This window comes from Prosopis cineraria, unplaced genomic scaffold (genome assembly GCF_029017545.1).
Source record: "Prosopis cineraria cultivar Desert tree isolate PC_DT_omini unplaced genomic scaffold, ASM2901754v1 PC8, whole genome shotgun sequence".
NCBI classification, from domain to species: domain Eukaryota; kingdom Viridiplantae; phylum Streptophyta; class Magnoliopsida; order Fabales; family Fabaceae; genus Prosopis; species Prosopis cineraria.
In genome coordinates this window covers 14,829,149-14,852,339 of record NW_026555339.1, presented here as the reverse complement: position 1 = coordinate 14,852,339, position 23,191 = coordinate 14,829,149, and the positions used below count along the sequence as shown (strand labels likewise).

The 23,191-nt window shown below is 32.2% G+C and overlaps 2 protein-coding genes across 4 annotated transcripts; both read right to left on the bottom strand.

Annotated features, from left to right (window-relative positions):
- Positions 1 to 3,696: 3,696 nt before the first annotated feature.
- LOC129317589 (TMV resistance protein N-like) lies at positions 3,697 to 5,308 on the bottom strand. The gene is given in 3 exon segments (XM_054961908.1): positions 3,697 to 4,060; positions 4,650 to 4,978; positions 4,981 to 5,308. Coding segments are annotated over 3 exon segments (618 nt in total). The 5' UTR covers positions 5,161 to 5,308; the 3' UTR covers positions 3,697 to 3,951.
- A 2,300-nt stretch (positions 5,309 to 7,608) lies between these two features.
- On the bottom strand, positions 7,609 to 19,355 carry LOC129318961 (disease resistance protein RUN1-like). Of its 3 annotated transcripts, XR_008595369.1 has the most exons (6): positions 18,801 to 19,355; positions 17,042 to 18,150; positions 16,645 to 16,923; positions 13,509 to 13,713; positions 12,448 to 12,648; positions 7,609 to 7,857 (listed from the first exon to the last, which is right to left on the bottom strand). XR_008595369.1 is itself a non-coding variant. In XM_054963979.1 (5 exons), exons 4-5 carry the CDS (start codon positions 16,843 to 16,845, stop codon positions 15,821 to 15,823), a joined length of 924 nt encoding a protein of 307 aa, XP_054819954.1. In that variant the 5' UTR covers positions 16,846 to 16,923; positions 17,042 to 18,150; positions 18,801 to 18,926; positions 19,084 to 19,355; the 3' UTR covers positions 15,231 to 15,820. The 3 variants fall into 3 exon arrangements, 1 of the variants encoding a protein (XP_054819954.1); XR_008595368.1 differs by lacking the exon at positions 7,609 to 7,857 and having other exon boundaries at positions 12,247 to 12,648; XM_054963979.1 differs by lacking the exons at positions 7,609 to 7,857; positions 12,448 to 12,648; positions 13,509 to 13,713 and adding an exon at positions 15,231 to 16,543 and having other exon boundaries at positions 18,801 to 18,926; positions 19,084 to 19,355.
- Positions 19,356 to 23,191: the final 3,836 nt, after the last annotated feature.

The following is a 23,191-nucleotide window of genomic DNA, read 5'->3' as shown; positions in this document are numbered from 1 at the left end:
TTATGATAAAAAAAGAGCGCCTGTAAGGTGTTTTTTTTATATTATTTAAAAATAAAAAAAAATAAAACCTATGAGAGCTTTTACGATTTGAAAAGCTCCTGTAGTTTTTTTTTAATTGTTTATAATAGAAAGTCCCTTAATTCTTTCTTTCTTTATGAGCACCTCATTCGAAATCTACCTTAGCTCTCACTGCTCCAAGCCACCGAACTCCTTTCCTCTGCCGTCCATGAAGTCGCCGTCGAATCCCTGCCACCATTGTCAAGCCCACTAGCCACCGAGTCAACCAATCGCGAGTCCGTTTGTCTAGCTCGTTGAATTTACCAATCGCCGTTGTTCCTCCCGAAGTCGAGATGCAGTCTTCATCGCGCCATCAAAGCTCTCCTTCCTCCTCCCTCCGTTGTCGTTCCTTCTTTTGCCATCGAAGATATTCCTCGCACCGTTCGAAGTTCGCACCTGAAGTTCAGATCTGTGTGCACATCCAGACCCATTCGATTAGTCTGCCCCTCTGCTATTAATGGATTTGATGTTAGGGTGTGGTTCTTGACAGACTTTTTTAGCTCCTTTAAGCAAAGTAATACATTTAGAAGGGACAATGGAACTTGGAGTTACTCTTTGCCCTCATTTAAGATTGAAAAGTTAGTCAAAATAGATTGTGATGGACCTAGCAATGTTTTGTTAAATTTAATTTTAATCACTCAGATTTTAATGATTGCATCTCAAGGACGGATTATCTCTTCCTGCATGCTTTATTATAGGCTTTCCTAATTTTTTTCTCAGAACTAGGCGACAGGACCTTCTTCATTGTAGTAAGTGTGCAACAATCCATGGCTTGTTAATTCCTATTCGAAAATGGAATTATAGAGAAATAGAAGTTTAGAATTACTAAAGCATGGTGACCTTTCAGTTAATTTCCGTAATTTCATTTCAAAAGATGTTTGGTTACATAAACAAACTCTTGCTCTGAATGTAAGCTTGTTCTTGTGAACCTAAGGGCACAAAGTTTCTTCATGCGTTTTTTTTTTTTTTTGGCTTTTTGGTTGTGATTTAATGCAAAGTAGAATAATTATGCTTGGGTATTGTGATTTTGGATATATGATGTCTTGTGCAGGCACTATTAGCTGCTAGGAATTCAGCTGCTGTCACTTTCATTAGGACATTTGGTGCACTTGCATATGCTTTTATGTTTCAGTGACTTAGATGTTCCTTGTGGTTTGTACTTCACTTACATGGAGTTCCTTATAATTACTCACTTTGACCAATAAGTTGATTAAAGTAACTACTATGAAAATGTTGATAGGCTAGTACAGTAAAAGTGGAAGAGTAAAATCCTCTTTGGAGTCAAATTAATGGAAAGAATCAGTAGTAAATGATTTTCTTGCCAAACCTTCTGGAGAGAACACGAATTTTCCCTCTGCTGTAGTGCTTAAGCATGTACAAGCCAATAGTCTCAATCACTTTGGCTACATCTTACTAGCATTTAGTTGCTAAGTCTAAAAAAATCTAGCTGCCTTTTTGTGATTGATGTTGTTTTCTATATATAGAAGTATAGATTCTTCAATAATATGTCATTCTTCATATTACTAATATCTATTTGTCATTCACAGGGCAATGACTATTGTATCTGTTGTTCTTGGATGAACTTTTCATTATGTTGATGAAATATTGCCATTCAGGTACTTGGCTTCTTTACAAGATTATTTTGGTCTAAACTCTATGATATGGCATGCACAGATGGACAGAGTGAAAATAATTGACATACTTCCAATGAAATTAAATTTTCAATCTATGTTTCAAGTTATCAGGTACAATATGATGGAAATTGTAGATTATTTTAACTTGAGAAAAGACCAAGTTTGCACCATGCAAATGGGAATTGTTTATTTATTATATCAAACTTTCAATTAATGATATAATCAAGATTTTGGAATCATGTTAAGCCCTATGGAATTTGGCCACATTCCTAAAATCCAAATACAGACCCTTGCTGCACCATACCTTCATTCTTTCTCTTTCTCATATAAACAGGATGTATAGCTCATCACTAGCTAGCTAGCTTGGCATACCGTAATTATAATTTATACAGGATGACTTGTACATTTGCTTCTGATAGTTACTATCTTCATCACATCTTAATTAATTATCGCCCAATAATCCATATTCTAGACTTGGGTATATTCTGCACTACTTCAAGTGTTTCAACCCCACCTTGTTATTTTCCTTTACATTAATTTGTTCATCCATCAAAACGTGTATTTTCATGTTGCAGCACTTCATATATAGTTAGGATCATTTACAATAATTTAGCCATGCAAGTATTTTTTTCATGAGCAGAAGAAGAAGCCCAATGATTAGAGTCTGAATAAAAAAAACAGAACCTCCAGCAAGCTGTAGCTTGAATCGAGTCTATGGAGGTCTGATATGTAGTTTGATATATATTATTGTTTGATGGTTTGCTGAAGCCTGTAGTTTTTGTTGGTGAATGAGGTGATAAATCATTTTTTTCTAGAATTGGGTGAGTGGCAAAGCTAGAATTGCTAGCAGATAAAGCATACTGTTATACATGGATTATGTGTAATGAGAATCCCTCCTTTAATTTTTCTAATGTGCTCAATTGTACTCTATCACAAGTCTGATTGACTTCTATTGTTTCTATGTTTTGCTTGTGTGCGCAGTGAATTAAACTATGTAGTTGTACTCCCTGTTGGACATACATATATTATTCATGGAACCCTCTTGGAATATCCTTCAACGATCAATCTATTTTTCTCTGTGTTAGCAGTTAGTATTAGGACCCATTTATTTTTAGAGTAAAACTAATTATTTATCCTTTGTACAAAGGTACAAATCTATCATTATTATGCTAAGTTATTTTTCTTTAACTTTTGCAGATAGAATATGAATGAATACTTTTCAACCAAGCAAAAATGGTGTTAGATGTATGTATTTGTCATCATGAGATTATTGGAACTGTTTTAAAATTCTTAAATTGCAATCTACATTATAATAATCATGTGTATTATAGTATTGAACATTAGTTAGTTGAACTTTAGTATGTAATGGAATTGCTTTTAGACTTAAGTTAATTATATAATTAATTTTTTTGTATATTAATCATGATGTACAATGCTTGTAGAGAATAAAAAAATGAATTAAATATTTAAAAAAAAATTAAACATACAAGAGCATTTCTTGAAAGGATCAAGAAATGCTCTTGTAGAGGTCTTATACAAAAGTGTTTTTGAGCATAAAAGCTCTTGTAAGTCAGCTTACGGGAGCTTTTCTAGTACTTTTTTGTGTAAAAAAGCTCTTATATGCTGACTTACAAGAGCTTTTTTGAGGGAAAAAAAAAGAAGAAGCTCCCGTAGGCTAACCTATGAGAGCTTTTTTTATGGGAGCTCTTGTTTTCGAAGTGTTTAAAAAATGCTTTGAAAGGGTAAAAGTAAACTCTTTGACAGCCTTTTTTTGTGGTAGTGATTATTTGACACCTCTAAACAATCTTTTGGTTTATCACTTTTAAAGGTCTTTATCAGAAGAGTTGAATAGATTCCTCATCATTCAAATATTGTGCCACATGAATTAAAAATTCTCCATGAGCTTTCAATACCTGCTTATTCCTAGTAATTACTATTACTCAACTTTTTAGACCCAATCAAGCTTGCTTTATAGCAAGGTACTCAAGTTGGTTATTGTCACTTACATCATCAAGCACTATCAAAGCAAATTCTATGCCTTTTAACATCCCATTATGTGAAATAAATCTTCTCTATAGGAAAACTAATCCTTCCTTTTCAAAAACATCCTTCACATCAGCAAAAAAAATAACAGACCAAATTGGTTATAGTTTGTCTCACATAAGTTTTGCAAGAGATGTTTTTCTTATACCGCCCATCCCCCAGATTTTCAACGGATGAACATCATTGAGTCTTATCTTTAAAATTGAATTAACTTCTTTTATCTTTGACTCCATTCCAACAAATTTGTGGGTTTTGTAACATGGCATGAATAATGTAGTATTGTCCATACACATCTAACAATTTCCTCAACGAAGTCTGTATCAAGCCTACATGAAAGAGAAGATTAAGAAAAAGAGATTAATTGGTATTCTAAACTTTTGTAAAAATTAAGATATTCCAAACCATGAAAAATAATAAACTAGATCACAGTGAAAAAGGAAAACAAAACATATAGCTAGTATATTATATTTTAAATTGCACCCAATTATTATTACTTTTATGTAGAGCATATTATCTCTTTTAACGTTTAATTAAATTTAATTTGATATGTACAGTTCAAAATATTGTAGTGAATCTTAGCTTTTTCTGCTGGTAAAATTTTTGAAAATACAACTTTTATGTTAATAAAAATTAAAATAATTATAATTGCAAACTTATTGAAAATTTTTACTGTCATACTAAAAATATTATTGTACTCTAATAATATTATGTAAAAAAATAATTTCATCTACAAATATCAAATTAAATGGGCAATATGTGTAAATCGTAATATCTATCAAATGTTGGCAGATTATATCGTGTTTTTAAAACAAGAAGAGTGTGGTATGATTTCAGCTAAATTTGAAGGTCGACTAATCGAAGTGATTCACGACAGATCTGAAAATTCACAAATTAAATTACATATGGAAAACTTACTGGTCCTTAGATTGATAGCCAGATAAATTTGCAACATCTTTTGAGGTATTTCTCCATCTCTGTACCTTCCCTTCATCTTCATGAAATCTCTCACTGTGCTTTTGAAAAGCATCTGCAAATGCTCCTCTTTGATGTCGCACATCAGATGGATCCACGTTATAGAACACAGGAAAAACTTCCCTACCCAAAGATTCTTTGGATTCGAGAATCTTTTGGAGTTCATCCAAACACCAACTTGAGGAAGCATAATTCTGGGAAATAATAACAATGGAGATAAGAGACTCCTCAATTGCTCGGACGAGTTGAAAGGAAATAACGTCTCCTCTCCTCTCCAAAGCTCATCATCTATCAAGGTTATGATACCCTTTCGTTGAAGAGCAGCGTGTAAATGAGCTGTGAAGCCTTTCCGAGTGTCTTCTCCTCTGAAACTCAAGAAAATGTGATGCTTCCATGGCGGGATTGTCGAGCTCAAGGAAGACGAGGAAGAGGCAGCTTCAACAGAAGTATCCATTGAATAAAGGCTTGCGGGTTTTCTCAGAAAAGAAACGCAATAAGGAGAGAGCGATGAAGAATTAGGTGGTAATAGACCTTCAGCTGATTGAGCTTGCGCAGAGATCTATTGGATGCAAGAAAACTGTAGCAGTCAACGACAGGGTAGTGGTACAAGATCAAGCAAAGTAGGTGAAACTACTTCTGAGAAAGTAGATCAATAAAGTGACAAAAAGCTGAATCACCACTTCAACATAACAGACTAAACTAAGGAGGGTGAAAAACTATTTTTAAAAATAATAATAACGATAATAATGAGGTGAGTGTGGTGACCCGTGGGCTTTGTGATTGTCTTTTCCAGAGGAAGGAGTGGATTCAACGAGTCGGTGGCTCAAAACGGGGAAAAAAAATGGTTTTTAAATGTATGAGTCAGATCATTAATTTGTATAAATTAAATGATTTAGTCAAATCAATTATTTATAAAAAAAAATGTATCTTAGTTTTTTTTAAAATGTCATTCTTTTTTTGCTACTCACAGTTATTTTTCTGTTGGTCGTGTTCAAGAGATAAGGTACTAAATATAAGCACTTTTCTCAATAAAGATTAAAACATTGATTTGCTATATTATGAAGGACTAGCTCCTTTCTTTAAATTCAATTCTTTGATAAATATCCTTCTTTTTAATAGTTGATATTTAGGACTAAAAGAAATTATTCTACTTCTACATTTAACACTGGAGATAGCTCTATTGATCTAGATCTCTCTATTTTCTCTTTCACCATGTAAAGTTAATTTTTTAAAAAATAATAATATTAAGTTGACTTAATTAAGCATGTTTTTCTTGTACATAGATTATCACGGACAATTTTAAAAATGGACTCAATAAACGAGTTTATGTCAAACAGTGCTATTGGGCTTTCAACGGAAAAGAATGGGTAGAGAAGAAAGCAGAACAATAAGCAATCCGGAATATTATCAGGGAACGTGTTTATGCTCGACAAATTTGCTGCAGGTTGCTGCCACCTAAATACCACCAGATATTCTTCTCCTTAGATTTAAAAGGGTGGGTAGCTCGAAACCTAAAGCCAAACTCCTTTACCAATGTTACTTCTAATTGGAGCTTAATTTTGGGTGTGACTATATGGAAGCTTTGGAAGTGGAGGAATTGTTTTATTTTTCAACAGGAGTTCCATAAGCCAGATGACCCTACAGCTGATATAATCCACACATGGAAATCCTTTACTATGCATGAAGAAGCATCACTGTTTGAGAACGATGTTACTGATACAAATACGAAATGGAAACCTCCTCCATAAGGTTGGGTCAAATCTTAATACTGATGGTGCTATTGTAATAAACACGAGGAAAGCTAACTGTGGAGGAGTCCTCAGAGATGATAAAGGAGTTTGGATTGTGGGTTTCTCCAATCCTCTCGGTAGAGGAATGTGCATAGTTTAGAAGTCTTCAGAGGGCATGGGATATGGGATTCAAGAAGGTAATCATCAAAGCAGATTCAAAGTACCTAGTGGATCTTCTTAATGGACAAGATGGGAATGAATACGGTGGAAGTTTGATCTTCTTGGAAGTCCAAAATCTGCTCCGACACAACTGACAAGTACTAGTGATGTTTGTTCCCAGAGAACAAAATATGGTGGCAGACTTATTGGCGAAACAAGGGATCTCAAACTCCTCTTTTTTGGATTTGACTTCCCACATTTGAGAGAGTTAGTGCTCAAAGAAAGTTTGGGATTTCAATCCCCTCTCTATGTTTTAATTTTCTATTGTAATTCGGTTAGCCCTCTTCATGACCAAAAAAAGAAAAAGCAATCCAGAATAGTATTAGCTTCCATCTTACTAATGCCCAGGCTCTTGAAGTAATCATTTGTCCAAGCAAACCCCTTTATTGGCCTCACTCATTCCATTACACTTTTTCATCCAAAAAATAAATAAATGATTAAAGGGCATTTGTGCTCTTGAATTATTCATGGTGAAGTACTCAGTATCTTAAACTTTGTCATTGCAATGTCACCATAAAATAATTATAGTATAATAATCTTGCCCCTAACGTTAAATTTCATGAAACATCTTCTATGTAAGGCTAGTGGGGCCCACTTGCTAAGACATGTGATAAAGAGTTGTATTGACCATTTCTGACAAGGTGGGGGTTAGTGGAGTAAGCAAATGAGTTGTTAAAATCTTAATAAAATTCCCACCAACCTTAGAATAAGTCGCTAGTCTTAAACATTATTCATGTAATTGAGAGCCATGGATCTCAAGCTCTATTAGCAGCAGATTCTAGGATGCTCCCATTGTAGAACTCTAAGAGAAGGATGAAATTAAAATGAAGCACAAGAATAGACTCACCCCATAAAGCTTTCTTAACAAATCAATCATTTCAAATTCCAATTACAACAAATTGACGATGACTGCTTCATGTCAAAAACAACAAATCATATACCGATATTTTAACACCAGTTAGGTAACCAGTAATACATCAAATGAGAGTTCTGCTCTCAAACTATAGACACACAACATACATTTAAAAGGATGAGAATCCTGCCTATGAGCTATGTGGAATATGCATCTATGGTTACATCAAAACAAATGTTTTCAAATTACGTCAAAATAATTTGATTCACTCAACTATTGCGACTTCCAAAACAGCAAGGATATCCACCATAAGGTGTTGATGATCGGGCATGATCCACGGTCCTACTATCTGAAATGTCAAATGATTAATAAGTAAATAGCATCCACCTTAATGAAACTACAATGACATAAGGAGGGGAAAATTAAGTAAACTTATCATTCAATTTATAGATGAGATATGATAAAAATATTTTTGTTCATATGAAGTTCAAGGACCTTACCTTAGTAAAACTAACAAGTAATAGTAAAAGCAACGCTGGAAGCCAAATATATGCACAGATACATTTATGTCTGCGGTTAAAATGCTCACAAATACATGAAAAAATAACATAAAAAACAAACATGCGCACAACCAATAAAGTTAGCATTTTTATTTGATAGAAAGACAATATCTAAATCTTTTAATTTCTTGTAGAGGCATATTCATTTGTGGGGCAATATTGACTCCCTGAACATATAATACTATCGGTTTGCCTTGCTTAGTGATCAGCTCCCTATATATTCAAAAGGGTAGACTATTATTTTTCCTTTGAACTTATGGAAAGCCATGACCATCTGATTGTTTAAGTACTAACTGAAGTATTTCAAAATTCATCGTTCCAACCCATATATAGTTTTGTAAGCAAAATGTACTGACTTGCTACTTCATTCGAAACCCCATGATCTGATCAGTAAAAGCTTCATGTAATAACCCTAATTAAAAAAAAAAAAGAAAAGAAAAGAAGAAGATAAATTAAATGATAAATAAATTAAATAAATTTTTTCTTTCAATTGATATTTTATTTTATTGTTTTAGTTATATAATAAATAGGGAGTAATGGTTCAGTGGAAGCTATGCCATACGTTAGGGGGTTCGAATCTTACTTATATTAGAGGAAATTTCATTTTTGTTGACCTCGAATGAAGTTACCAAAATACCCCTGTCTCTTGTGCAATTTTACAAAATATTTATTGAGTTTTCTGTAATTTTTCCTAATAAACTTCATTTCTTTAAATTCCTTCCCTTTGTCGGTCAAGAACAGAGCACGAGGGGAGAGAGTGAGAGAAATCCTGAATCTAGAAATTTCAAGCTTCTCTGTCTTCTCCATCCGTCTTCTCCGTCTTCTTTGCCTATTCCCATGTGTCGTCGGTGTTGATGAGTCCAGAAGCTTCATCCGCCGCTGCTAAGAGTTTGAGCTGTGAGTTCTCCCAGGTGCGACGTCAATCACTTCCCTCTTCCTTGCCGTCATGTTGTTTGGTGTGCGTGTGGGTTTGAATTTCAGTTCTACGTCAATCACTTCCCTCTTCCTTGCCGTGATATTGTTTGGTGTGCGTGTGGGTTTGAATTTCAGTTCTCCCTCCTCTGTTTTCGACGCTGTGAAAGGATGCATGGAACGTTCTTCTCCCTCTTCCTTGTGCAGTGTCGCAGGTTCTTTCTCCTCCTTCTCTGCTCACGTCGTTGCTGGTTCAAGGTAGGAGATTTGGGATCCTTCTTTTTGGTTATTTCTGCACTCCTAAACACGGTATATTGTCGCTGTGCGTGAGTGTAGTTGCTCTGTGTGTGCGTGAAATTACAGAATTTGTGTGGTTTGTGCTGTCATGCTATTTCAGGGAAGAGATAATTTAAATATGGAGTTGGAATATATATATATATATATATATGGCTGAGTTAAATTAATTTGTTTGGAATGGCTGGTGTTGAAATAATTGTTAGGATGGAAGTGGAAGAGAAAAGTTTAAATGGAATACTTGGAGATTAGTGCTTATGAGATGTTTGTTAGAAGAATTGAACTTTATTTTGAAACTTCATTGATTATTGTGGAAATTAGAGTTAGCTTAGATATTATTAATCTATAAATTTGATTTGAAAGTTGTAAGGGATATTTGACTATGAAATTAATAATATGTGATTATTGTAATTCTTGGAGTTTCAATTTCTTTTTCTTGTGTTCTGTTGTTGCCGTGATTGTTTAAGAAGGAGAAGATTTTAAATTAAGCAGGAAAGGCATATTGAAGCTTGGTAGTGATATATTTGGGTCAGAATTTTTGAGCTTGGATATAAAATTTGAAGAATGATGCCTATAAGATGTTGGTTAAAATGTTTATTAGAGGGAGTGCTTGACTGTGCATTTCCTAAAAATCTCATTAAAATTTTTGGGAGACATAATGGATTTGGATGATATTATTTGGTGAATTGAGGTTGGTATTGTGTAAAACTTTTTGATTATGAAAGTGGTGCCTAACTAGTTAAATCCTTTAGAAGTAGGTAGTTATGGAGAAATTGTTGAGTAATTTACTGGGAGATTTGAAAATAATGTGCATTCGGTGTTTAAAAAAAATATTTAGTAGGAGATTGTATTGTAATAGAGCATTAAGTTATGACTTTTGAGGGATTTTCATGTGTAAAGTCTTGATTTTAAAATTTCAAGTTATTATATAGCTAAATATTGGTTGTGAAATATTGTAAGTAATTTATTGGATTTACTGAAAGTTTATTAAATATTTTATATAAATTATAGGATGTTTGGAAGAGCAGACATTTAATTGAAGTTGAGAGGTAAACTTTTAAATTTTGGGAAGTAATTCAGGTAAGTGGATAGCGTCTCAACTGAATTTTTTTTTCTTTTCAATTAAAATTTTCTTTGCTAAAATATTACGTTTTTCTGAAAATTATTTTAATAGCATTAATGCGATTATTGGATATTTGTTGATTAACATTACTTTATTTTGAGAAATTAGCTTTACCAAATTTGAAATATTATTTGACCAATTAAATCAAGTTTGGACTTTGATTATGAAATTTTTATTTTTTTTTAAATATTGGATTGATACAGAGAATGATTCATGTGAGTTCTACCTTGAAAAATTTTGATTATTCAATAAATGCAAGCATGAGCATTGGATATAAAATTTTATTCTGGCAAGTTTTAATGCTTAAAAGTATTCATGCGAGTTTGATTTTGAGAATGAGAACTGTATCGTGAAAGTGATGATTTCCTTGCATGTTTCAAAGTGGTTTTAAAAAAAAGGGACTTTATACAGAACACTGGTTGCTAACGACAGTTTCGTTAGCCCTTGGCGCGCCATGGTACACCTAGCTAGCAGGGTGTTTATAGGAGGTGCTAGCCCCGTGTGATGGCTAACGCACGTGGAATGGAGAGATGGTTATTCGTGAGCATCGTACTCACGTTTGTTTCGTAGCTTCTGCTGCGTTTGGTTAGAATTACCTTCGTGGACTGTGTGTCCACATTTGTTTTGTGGCTTCGGCTGCGTTTGGTTACTTACCCTCGTGGACTATGTGTCCACGTTTGTTTTCGTGGCAAAAGCCGCATTTGGGTTATCACTCTCGTGGACTATGTGTCCACATTTGTTAATTGTTCTGATAAGTCCCTATAATTATGAATCTAATTATCTGATGATTTCATATTCTATTAGTTTTTATTTAGTAAATTGTTTGTAAATATATTATTTCATATATGTGCTTTCTTGAAAGCAAGTCCTATTAATATTTGCCATGATAGTTCAATGATTTAAGATTTAATTTTAAAATTTTACAGAACTATTCTATTTTAAAGTTTATTACATTTTTTGGAAAGCTGTTGTCTCTTTGACTCACAATTATTTTAAACTTTTTTTCTTTTTATTCAATTTCTATTATTTATTGTTGGGACGTTATTCACTGGAAATTATTATTTTGGTCTCAGATACGTTAGCTGATGTTGTGCCTTCCGCTAATCCTTAAGGGGCTGTAGTATTCAATTGAGATGAAAAGCTAAAATCAAACTTCTTTAAAGTAAATTTCTTATGTCAGGTGCTCCACATAAGCTATAGTTAGGGTCCTCATCCTTATAATTTATACTGTGTTATGTAATGATCGGAAGAGAATTCCTTGCTGCTGCTACTGTTTTGTAAAATATTAAATCTTTTGTTCGTATGTTTGTATTGAGGATGACTTAATTTATTATCAAAGATCTTCATGACTTATAAATTAAAGTTTTCTAAAAAAAAAAAGAAAAAGACTTTTGGAATATGGGTAATATCTCTATATTTTGTGCCAACATGTTCTAATTTCGGGGTGTGACACTTCAGCAGTTTACAGCACGAGAAAATATTAACTCTTCTAATCTACCAACTACTTGTATCACCAACCATCAAAATCAAGTATAATATACCTCAAGAAATCCTAACTATTTAGCTTGCAGATTACTCTTGCAAACCAATTACTCTAAGCGTACTATTCACAACTTTCGTTAACTTACTTCAAATCACTTGACTGATTACCAAAAATCACAACAAAGATTGAAGAATCCATTTACACTAAATTATGTTCTGATTTGGGGATCAATGTATTATGCTTTAAAGGCTAGAGAAAGTTACGTTTCCACAACGAGTTACCAATTTTAATTAAAATTAAACTCTTTCCATTCAGGCATTTTGTCGAACATATACTGTGCACTTTTGTGTAATTGTAACGGAACAATCATTTTAGCATTCAAAAAATTTCTTCCAAATACATACAATCATGAATCAAGGTCCATCAAACCTTGAAAACAACAAATTTACACATAGATCAATAGAAATCACCAATTCCCAATTCATTACAACTAGGGAAAAAGAAGATAGACGAGATGCATTAACTTATTCATGGGAAAGGCAACCAGAAAGTTGATAGTGAAAATACCTATAAAAAGAATCCTAATAGCTTCAATTTTTCAACCAGCAGCCAATTCAATCTCCTCCCCTTTTTGCAATGACAAAGATGGCAAAGAAACTTAGAGGTACCAATCGATTGTAGCAATGCAAGAAGAGAGTTAGGTTGCTTTAGTTAAAAGGAAGAGAAGAAATGAAGAAGAAAGCTGGTGATCACCCCAAAAGCCCATACCTAACACAGCAAAAAATGAGGAGAAAAAGAAAAGAAACTTCACTGATTCCACTAACTGAACACCACACCAGGAATGCAATGGAAAATGAAGGAGGATAAAAGTGAGTTTGATTGATATAACAGTACATATGAGTTAATGTCATTTACTCATTTATACGACTCTATGATTTTGTTTTTTCTTCCTTCCCTGCTGATGTAGATATTAACAGATAAAGAGGGAAAAATAGGTTAATAACTGGAGGGCTTTTACACCACAGTACTTCATATTTAAATTTAAATTACGATTTTCATTATTTCATACGTACATATAATCTTCATCAATTCTGAAGATTTTTAACACTTTAATCGTGTTGATATCACCATTTTCTTAACATTTTACCACCATTTTCAAACATAAGTTGCAAATGATCATTGCAATTTCATGTTTTATCTTTAATAACTAAAATGATTTCCTCCTATTTTCACATTATATATATATATATGTAAGTATGTAATCATGTATATGTGTGTATAAGTTTGTGTTTTTAATTAAAGGAGAATGATATTAAAGTCCCAAAATAGAAATTAATGCTAGTTAGGTCTTCGATAAAATTTTATAAAAAATCAACTGTAAATATTAGTTTAGACAGTTTAAAATTTATGATTTTCAATTGCAAATAAGATATCTAAATTATAAATATAGCTCTTAGTCTGCAATCATAGTTCTTGTTTGCAGTTATTTATAATTTATTTTTTAGAAAATTTTGTTGGGTACTTAACTATCATTAATTCTTTGACTTCATTGTCATTCTCCATTCAACTAAACATATGGAGAAAAATTTCAACATGATGAAGAGAAAATAAAAGGAAGATTGAATTACCGATGAGGCATAGTTTTGCATTCATGATTATGTGTCAATGGCATTTTCTCTCAACTCTTCACGGCATTTGGTAGCTGCATGTACTCTTCAATTTGTTCCTTGCTCGTCAAACGCCACCCACACTTCCTTATTAAAAACATAGGCTGACTCTCACTTTTAGCTCCTTTTTTTCCCTTTGCTTGAGAAGCATTCAAAGGTCCCCATGCTTCAAACCATAAATGAACTTGGTTGCAAGCATTTCCCAAGTAATAGGGAGGCAAAAATAAGAAAAACATATGAGGGCTGTTGCTGCCGTTTAGATCAAGCACATAACCGCACCAAGTTTCATCTACATTTGACTCATGTGAACAATGTGATAAATAGCAATTTTATATATTTTTATCCTTTTAATTTAGACTATTAAATATTTATTTGAAGCTAATTGAGTTTAATTAGATATTATTTAATTTTATTAGCCAATATTCAGTTTTGAAATTTTAACTAACTAAATCTTTGATTTTAAAATATAAATAATATCTTTAATATTTTTTGCACATGTGCTGTTTAATTTTATTTTATTTGTGCAGATTTTTTAAATTTAATTTGGAAGATATTGATAGAGAATATATTGGATAAGAAGAATATGGGCATACTTGAAGATCAAATCAAGAATCAAATCTTTAAACTTTTATTTGAATTTATTTTGGGTTATTTAGTGTAATTTTCAATTAGAGTTATTTAAAGTAGTTTTATCATTTTATTATTAGCTTTTTTTTGGCCGTACGCATCATGCATTATGTATATATAAAGCAAGAAATGGAGATTGAAAAGGGGGCACATCTGAAGAAAATAAAAACACGGTTCTTTGGCGGGGAGGAGAAAGCAGAGGCAAGCACGCGGGCAATCACTCTTCGTCTTTGTCTTGTCTTTAATTGCTTCAGGCGATGCTTCTTGTTCTCAATTTTCACTTGTTATTGTCCAGTTTTCAGTTCTATGAAGAGCTAATTTTCTTAGTGTGATCAATCACAAACCATGATCTTAAATTTTAATCAGAGTCTTTGATATTTAAGGAAGAATTTATTTTAGCTTTATTCCAATTTACTCTTCCTCTCTTTACCTCTGAATTTTATGCTTTAATTGCTATTGCTGATTGGAGTAGTTTTATTGCATGATTTTTAAGTTATAAATTTTATCTGAGGTTTTGCTTGCTATGATCGATTGATATAGCATTGTAAGAGTAATTTGGCTTGGCTTGGGTGATTATCCATGCTTTGTTTCTGGTATGGCTAACATAGAACAGTTGTTAGGCTGTGGGTTAAAGGAGATCTCAATTAATCTATAACTTAATCTCTTGTTTAATTCTTGAATGATAATTTGAGAAATATATAATAAAATCAGAATAATAAAGGTAAATAAAATTAAGTTAATTTGTGGATGAGGAAGATTAAGTTTAGGTGATTGGGTTGTGATTGATTGCGTTGCTTGTTCTTGATAATTTTCTCAGTTGAATTCCCCTATTTATTTAATTCTAATTTAGTTTTAACTTCATAGAAACCCCCCCAATTTTTTAGCTTTTCATAACCATAATTCAAATAGTTACTCTATTGACTCTTAGGGAGACGACCTAGGTTGCGCTTTACTGCAAAATCTAGTTTTTATTAATTTTGGTGCTATTCGACAGTAGTGTTACAATGATAAATAGAAAACAAACTATTTGGTTTTCTAGAATTCACTGGCGCCATGTCTTGTATCACAAGGCAAATAGAAATTCCCTACATTTCACTTGAATCACGAAAATGAGAGATGTTTACCTTTATGCACGTTTTCTCATTGTCAAGAAGATCAAGATTTTGATTATGGAACCATAGTGGGATTTCACTCCCCGAAATGTACAAACAAAATTTTCTCTCGTTTGCTAGCCAATTTGGTTGAAAGTTAGGTGAAGAAAGGAACCTCCACATCACCTCTAGAAATGATGGGGTTTTCACTGAGGGATGACAACAAATGGCATTTAAAAATTCCATATGTGGTGGGGTATTTGGCAGTGATAAAAGTCCATTGCAATGATCCAAGCAAAGAATTTCTAGAGTCAAGAGATTAGAGACAAAAGCAGACGGTAGGTTAGTAAAATTGTTTCTAGATAGATGTAATGCTTTCAAGGATGACAAGCGACTAAGATCATCAGGGATTGAACCATCACAAAAATTACAGTTTTTCAAATTCAATTCCCTCAATGAAGACAAACTTAAGAATGAAGGGCTAAGAATGCAACTTCCAGAAGGTAAGTTGCCAAAATCATTTCCATTAAGATCAAGGATCTCCAAAGATGGAAATCAACCAAGATCATTTGGAACAATTCTAGAATTGAGATTGCAGTTTTTTAGCTTTAATTCCTTTAATGAGGATAAACCTGAGATAGAAGGAGGTAATTTTAAACTCATAGGAGCTTCATAACTAGTAAGCCTAAATACCTTTAGAATTTGGGAAAGTAAATTTGGTGATGACCCTAATGCAGACCACATACATCCATTTGCATATAATTTTCTTAAATCTTCTAGACTGTTGATGGATGAAGGTATTTCTTTGATAGCAGTTCCCCTTATATCAAGCTCCTCGATGCTCTCATTTTCACCCAAATTGTCTGGCAGAGACAATAATTTTGAGCAACCAAATATGTTGAGAGTCACAAGAGATTTTAGATTACCAATAGAACATGGAAGCCTTCCAAGAGTTTTGCAATCCTTCAAATCAAGCATTGAAAAATATTTCATGTTTTCTCCAAATTCAGGAAGCTTCTTCAATTTTGAGCAGCCTGAAAGAGTCAATTTCTCCAAGGAATCCATATCTAGTCTATTAGGAAGGGATTTAAGATTTATGCAATCTGTCAAATTCACCATGACAACTTTCTTATGTTGCCCAAGTGATGGATGAACCTTCACAAGTTTTATACAACCTTCAAGTACTAATCTCTCAAGATTCGGTAGTGTTGAAAAATCAGGACTTTGAATAAGATCTTTAGAATAGCTTAGATTAATGAACTTTAGCTTTTTAGGCATCTAGTAAACATAAATAACAACAGAATATTAGATTTTGCAAAACCTAAAATGATAACTTTGATTAATAAAGCTAAATCAAGATATTGCAAAAGTACTCTTACTTGTGCTGCACACCAAGGTTGTATGATCTTACTCCAACACATTTCAAGCTGACTTAGTTCATTCAACTGAGATCCAAGTGGGAGCCACTTCAATGGATATTTCTCCCATTTAATAATCTTTAATGAACTAGGAAGAGAATTGAAGCCACAGGGAAGGCACACATCACATGATATGATTAGTATTCTGAGATTAAACATCATTGAGAATGCTCCTGAAGCCCAACTTCCTTTGTATTGTATAGGGGATTGAAGATGTATAACTTCAATTGAATTAGTGCCCTAATAACAATAACGAACTAATTATTTAAGGATTAGGAAAAAGGTAAAGAATCAATAGAAAATTTGGGAAATTTAAAAATTAAATAATAATATCTCATACAGACTAAAAGAAACTTACTTTTGTTTTTCGTCAATACTAGATTTATGTCCTCTTTTGACCATAACCTGCTACGTCTGCCAACATCACCTGGTAATTCCTCAAAAACAATACACTTACCCATTTCTTGTAATATATCATGCACACCCAAACATAATGTACCATCATTGTTGTGAAATTCAATTAGCATGCATTTGTCTATAAGTTCTGAAATTTCAATTATTGGATGAAAACCACAAATTTCTAATATTTCCATTACTTTAACCTTGGGCATTCCTTTGAAGAAGCATGCAATATCCAAAAATATATTTTTCTCCATAGGATCTAATACTTCGTAACTTATTCGAAGCCTATTTAGAATATCATTTGGTGGAAATTTCTTCATCTTCTCTATAGCATCTTTCCACACAACTATATTTCTTTCACAAAGAAGACACCCCAACACTTCTAGTGTCAAAGGAAGGCCACCAGCAAGTTCAACAATAATTTTAGACAACTCCAAATAATCTATTGTTGGTTGATCACTTTTAAAAGCTTTTTGACAAAAGAGTTGAAGAGATTCTTCATCATTCAATAGCTCTGCTTCATATATTTCAAACTCTCTATGTGCTGTCAATAGCTGCTTATATCTAGTTGTCGCTATTATTCTACTTCCTGGGCCCATCCAAGCTTGCTTTATTGCAAGGTACTCAAGTTGGTTCATTTCACTTATATCATCCAATACTACTAAGACTTTCTTGATGCACATAAGGCTTCTCATCATCTTCATTCCTTCATACGCATCATGAAGTTCCATCTCTGTCAACTTCACATCACGTAAAAGAAAACTTTTTTGCAAGCGAACCAATCCCTTCATTTAAGAGACTTCCCTAATATCCGCAAAAAAGTAACAAAGATCAAACTGGTCACAATATCTCTCATAGATAACTCTTGCAAGGGATGTTTTTCCTATACCGCCCATCCCCCAAATTCCTAATAAACGAACATCATTCAATCCTATCCTCAAAATTGAATTAATTTCTTCTATCTTTGACTCCAATCCAACAAATTCATTTTTGAAACATGGTAAGCTTGGCTGTAGTTTTGTCCATACACCTACTACAATTTCTTCAATGAATTTTGTTTCCACCCTACATAAAAGAGAAAATTGGTAAAAGTCTGATAATTGATATTCTCAAATCAATGTAATATCTATAGATAATAGAAAATTTATTTGAAACTACTGTTTTCAAATCATGACACAATGCCACATTTCTTAGACTCTATGCAAAATGTTACCCACAATCTAATTTTTGTAAAAATAGGATTACAAAACCAGAAATAACAGTAAATAAAAGAACATGCATATACAGTATTTCTCGTTTAAGGTACTTACATCATTTAAAATAATTTTAACTTCTGTCGTGCTTGAAGTGTATTAATCATATAGTTGATACATCATTCATTTTTTGTAATATCATTTGTTAAATATTTGGTTGTTCGGTAAGGATAATTACTCAACATTTTAATCACAGTGTGAAACAGAGAAGCAAAATTTAACAGCGATCAGATTATACAGAAATGCTTATATCAAATTGTGCACAACTGTCGTAACTTTATGATGTTGATATATATGCTTCAAAAACCTTTATCGGAATTTATTTATCCCTATAGAATTGAATTAACTTTATGCTCGGTATGCATTCTTTTTAAAAAAAAAAATTATTTTGACAGCAAGGTAAAAGAAAGTCACAAACTCATTAGATCTCAAAACTCATAAACTGAAATAAATCTAACATACCGATCTTTAGAATGATAGCCAGCTATATTTGCAACTTCTTCTAAAGCATCTCTCCATCTTTGCACCTTCTTTTTGTCATCATGAAATCTTTCACTATGTTTTTGAAAGGCATCAGCAAAGGCTCCCCTTTGATGTCGTACATCAGACGGATCAATATTATAGAACACTGGGATGACTTGTCTATTGAAAGAAACTCTGGACTCAAGAATCCTTTGGAGTTCATCCAAACACCAAGTAGAAAAAGCATAATTTTGGGAAAGAATAACAAGAGAGAAGAGAGAACCTTTGATTGCTTGAAGTTGTTGAAGGGAAATAACATCTCCTCTATCAAGCTCATCATCTATGAAGGTTATGATACCCCTTTTTTGCAGAGCAGCATGTAAATGGGCTGTGAAGCCTTTTCGGATGTCTTCTCCTCTGAAGCTCAAGAAAACATGATACTTCCATGTTGGGATTGTCGAGTTCAAGGAAGACGAGTAACAGGCAGCTTCAACAGTAGCATCCATTGAATAAAGGCTTGTGGGTTTTTTTCAGAAAAGAAAGGAATTAAGGCGAGAGCGCTGTAGAAGGAAATAGCTCTTCAGCCTAGTAAGTTTGCATATACATCTAACTCGGATCAGTCAACGATGGGGTTGTTTTTACAAGGTCGACAAGGAAAGTGGGTGGAAACTTCTTTTAAGAAAGTGGACAGTTAAGTAATAAGAAGTTGCCACCTCTTTTGCTTTTGATTTTGTGTAGTAAAGTATTTGCTTTAACAAGGTGATGTTGGTATATTCAGACTCCACTTAAAGGGCTCGCGCATTCCGTATCACCTACTCATCATGGGTGGCTTAATTGCAGCCTCTCTTTTGATTTTAAAATGATATATGTCATTTATTTAAATTAATTTTTAAGTATTTTTAAATATTATAATTATTAATGTAAAAATTACAAAGAGTTTAATGTTCGGGTTAAGGTTAAATTTTATCTTTATATGTATTTTTCAGTAGTGCAGGGCAATTTGAGCTAACAAGTAGGATAATTTTTTTTTTTTAAGTGTTCTTTAAAAGAGAAAAATTCTCTTTCTATCTTCTTTTTTCCCCCCTTATGTGTCATGGCATGAGAGCCAAACAACTTAGCAGGTATATAGTCAAACCCTCTTTTGACCCTCCAACGTGGAAAATCTGAAGGAATCGTTTGTTTTCTTCGTTCTTCTCGTTCCATTTCCAACTGTCACTGGAATCGAAGACTCCATTTCCAACAGTCCCAGGCAACGGTCTTACATCAACCCTCATTCTAAACACCATCCCTCTCACCCCTTTCACTTTCTCTGTGGTCAAAATCAATCCCAGATCTAGACAAGAGCAAGATGGCTGAGACCGGAAACTCCCAGAGCTGTAGACTCAACATCTCAAAAATTTTCGTCACGAGTTGAACAATAAGTTCAAAATAAATACTATAAACTTCAGTTCCAGAGACAAAAACTAACAGTTTTGAAGATGATAGGACAACTGGTAGCGGTGGAAGGCGTTTTGCGACGACGCAAGACGAGTGGCGACTTCGGGAGAAGAAGAGGCGACCCTTGAAATGTTGATAGCGGACTCAGTGTGACGAACGGACGACAACTTATATGCGGCAGACGGTGACGAGCTTTCAGCAGACGGCGATGACATGCGGCGGACGGCACTAACTCTTTTATGAGAAACCACTCTGTTAAAGCAAATTTATATCATTTTATTTTTAAAATTTAAATAAATATTTATTAATTCGAGTTAGTTTTCTGTTAATCGAGTTTTAATAATAATTCATTTGGATTTAATTTTTATTTGAGTTTTGATAACAACTTAATTTTGATTGATATAAATTTAAGATTCATGTTTAATTTTATCCCTATATTTAAATTTTAAGAAAATTAGGCATCCTATATTTTTAAGTGGAATAGTTTTATCCTTAAAATATTTTTTTGAGAAATCAAAAATCTCTTCTATTAATCAACTATTAAGCTTTTTATTTTTTGTTAATGTGACAAGTGTATGGGTCCACGCATAGTGACATGTTGACTATTTTCTTTGGTACTATTTTACTTTTAAACTCTTTTTATAAGAGCATTAAATACCTTAAAATTTTTTTTTAAAAGCATTGACACCTTGAACCCTTATCAAAATAAAATTTAATAAATTTTGTTAAAATATTAAGTATTTTATTTAAAACATTACACCACTCAATTTAATATTTTAATTTTTTTATATTCTACAATTTTACATTAAAAATGAAGGGATGAACTTTCAAACTAATGAAAGAATTTTTTTCTTCTCATCTCACCATTTTTCTCTTGTTAATTAACTCTTTTATAGCACATTAATGGAATAAGTAATATCTTTTAAATTAATATTTTTGTTCACATATTGCTGGTCCTGATTTATCATGTTTTTAATTTTACTTCTAACACTACAATATATAGAGAGTATTAAATTTGGATAGTATAATATTTTGAAAGAAGATTGTTAGTTGGCTAAAAAAATTACAAAAATGACTTAAAAATATAAATAAGTTTTGGCACGCACAAAAGACGTAATGATTTAGGCATTATTTTATAAAGAAGATTGGACATTAATATATAAAAAATAAGAAATTATCTATACATTTATAAAATGTTAGTTTGAGTTGTTAATATTTTAAAACTAATTTATAAATAATAATTTTTAAATTATTAAATATGAAAATATTTAATATTTTAACAATGCTTATTAAATTTTATTTTAATAAGATTTCAAGATAGACCATGCTAAAAAAAAAAAAAGACTTTGGGATGCCCAATGCTCTTGAAAAAAAGTCCAAGTACAAATAAGCACCAAAAGATATGATCAAAGTTTTACATGTTACTGTGTGTGAGTCTCACATACATTCACGCCAGTGAAAAATGAAAAACTTAACAGCCTCCTCATAGAAGAGTGTTTTAGACCTTGAAAAAATACTTCTAAAAAAATTATTCCACTTAAAAGTATATGATGTTTAACACCCCTGAAAAATACACAAAATGGATAAAATTAAACATTAACCCATAAATGTACTTGAACAATTGATTATTATTTTCCCTTCCTTAAATGTTACAAGGTCGGCCACAGGACCAAAATGGGTTAGAGTGTCCTAGCTGTCATAAGAGTGGGCTCCATTGATATGCCACGTTAGCAAAAATGGAGGAGATAGATAACCCAATTGGTAGAAAGGCTTTTTGCTCTAATTTAAGAAAATTAACCCATGTATTAATATAAAGTGTCTCGCACTCCTCAAAATACATACAAAAATAAAATTAAATATTAACACTTAATGTTAACTCTATGTCGTCTTCAGTGCTCATCAAAGAATAAGCACCATGATACTCATTTCTTACCAAACTTAAATCATTTAAATTTAAAATTTTTTATTTTACATTTATTAAATTAAAAATTTTTAAAATATAAAAATTTAATAAATTTGTTCATCGCAAATCTGATCAGTGCAGATTTAATGTGAACAATCAAATTTAAAATTAATTTTTTTTATAATTTTATAATTTGATAATTCAATTGTAGTCTGAACAATTCAGATATAATTTAGATAACTCAATTTAATATTAAAAAAATTATAAATTTTACTAATTGACCATTTAGATATGCTCTGTATAATTCAGATTTAATATTAATTTGTATATTAATAAACACAATACATAAAAGTATTTAAAAATTAATTCAAATAAATGGCATATATTATTTAGAATAAAGTGGAAGGCCCAGATTGAGCCACACTTGATCGGCACGCGACTTGCGGACACCTACTGAAGGAATTGATCTAATAAAATCAGAGAAAGAGGCCTTGATTTAACATATTAGCCACGCGCACTGTTCAAGCTCAGCTTGCCTTTCTCCCCACACACAAAAAACAACTCAGTTTAAATGAATGAAAACATATTTTTAGGTGAACTTGAAATAACAACAACAACAACAACAACAATTTAATATAACACTGTAGATTTGAAGTCATATTGCTATAATTAATTCAGTTTTACTCATAATTGTTCTTTTAAACATTGAACTATTTTTTATGGGTATAAATGTGCGGATAGTTTTGAATCAAAATACCTGATTTATTTAAACATAAATGTTATCCAAAAATCATTCAAGTTATACAAGAAAAGTTTAATAAACATATTTTATATGTTTAGTTTTATTCATGTTTAAAAAAATTTTAGTTATGCAAACTCTTTATCTAATTAGTCTTGGTTTAAAAAAATTAAATGCATAAGTTGAATAAAATAATATTTTGAAATTGTATTAGCTGCAGGTGGAATTGGCGGATAGCCAAATTAAAGTAATGGCCTCAAAAATCATTCAAGTGCATCACCTCTGTGAGATTCCACAGTGGTGTTAGATTTT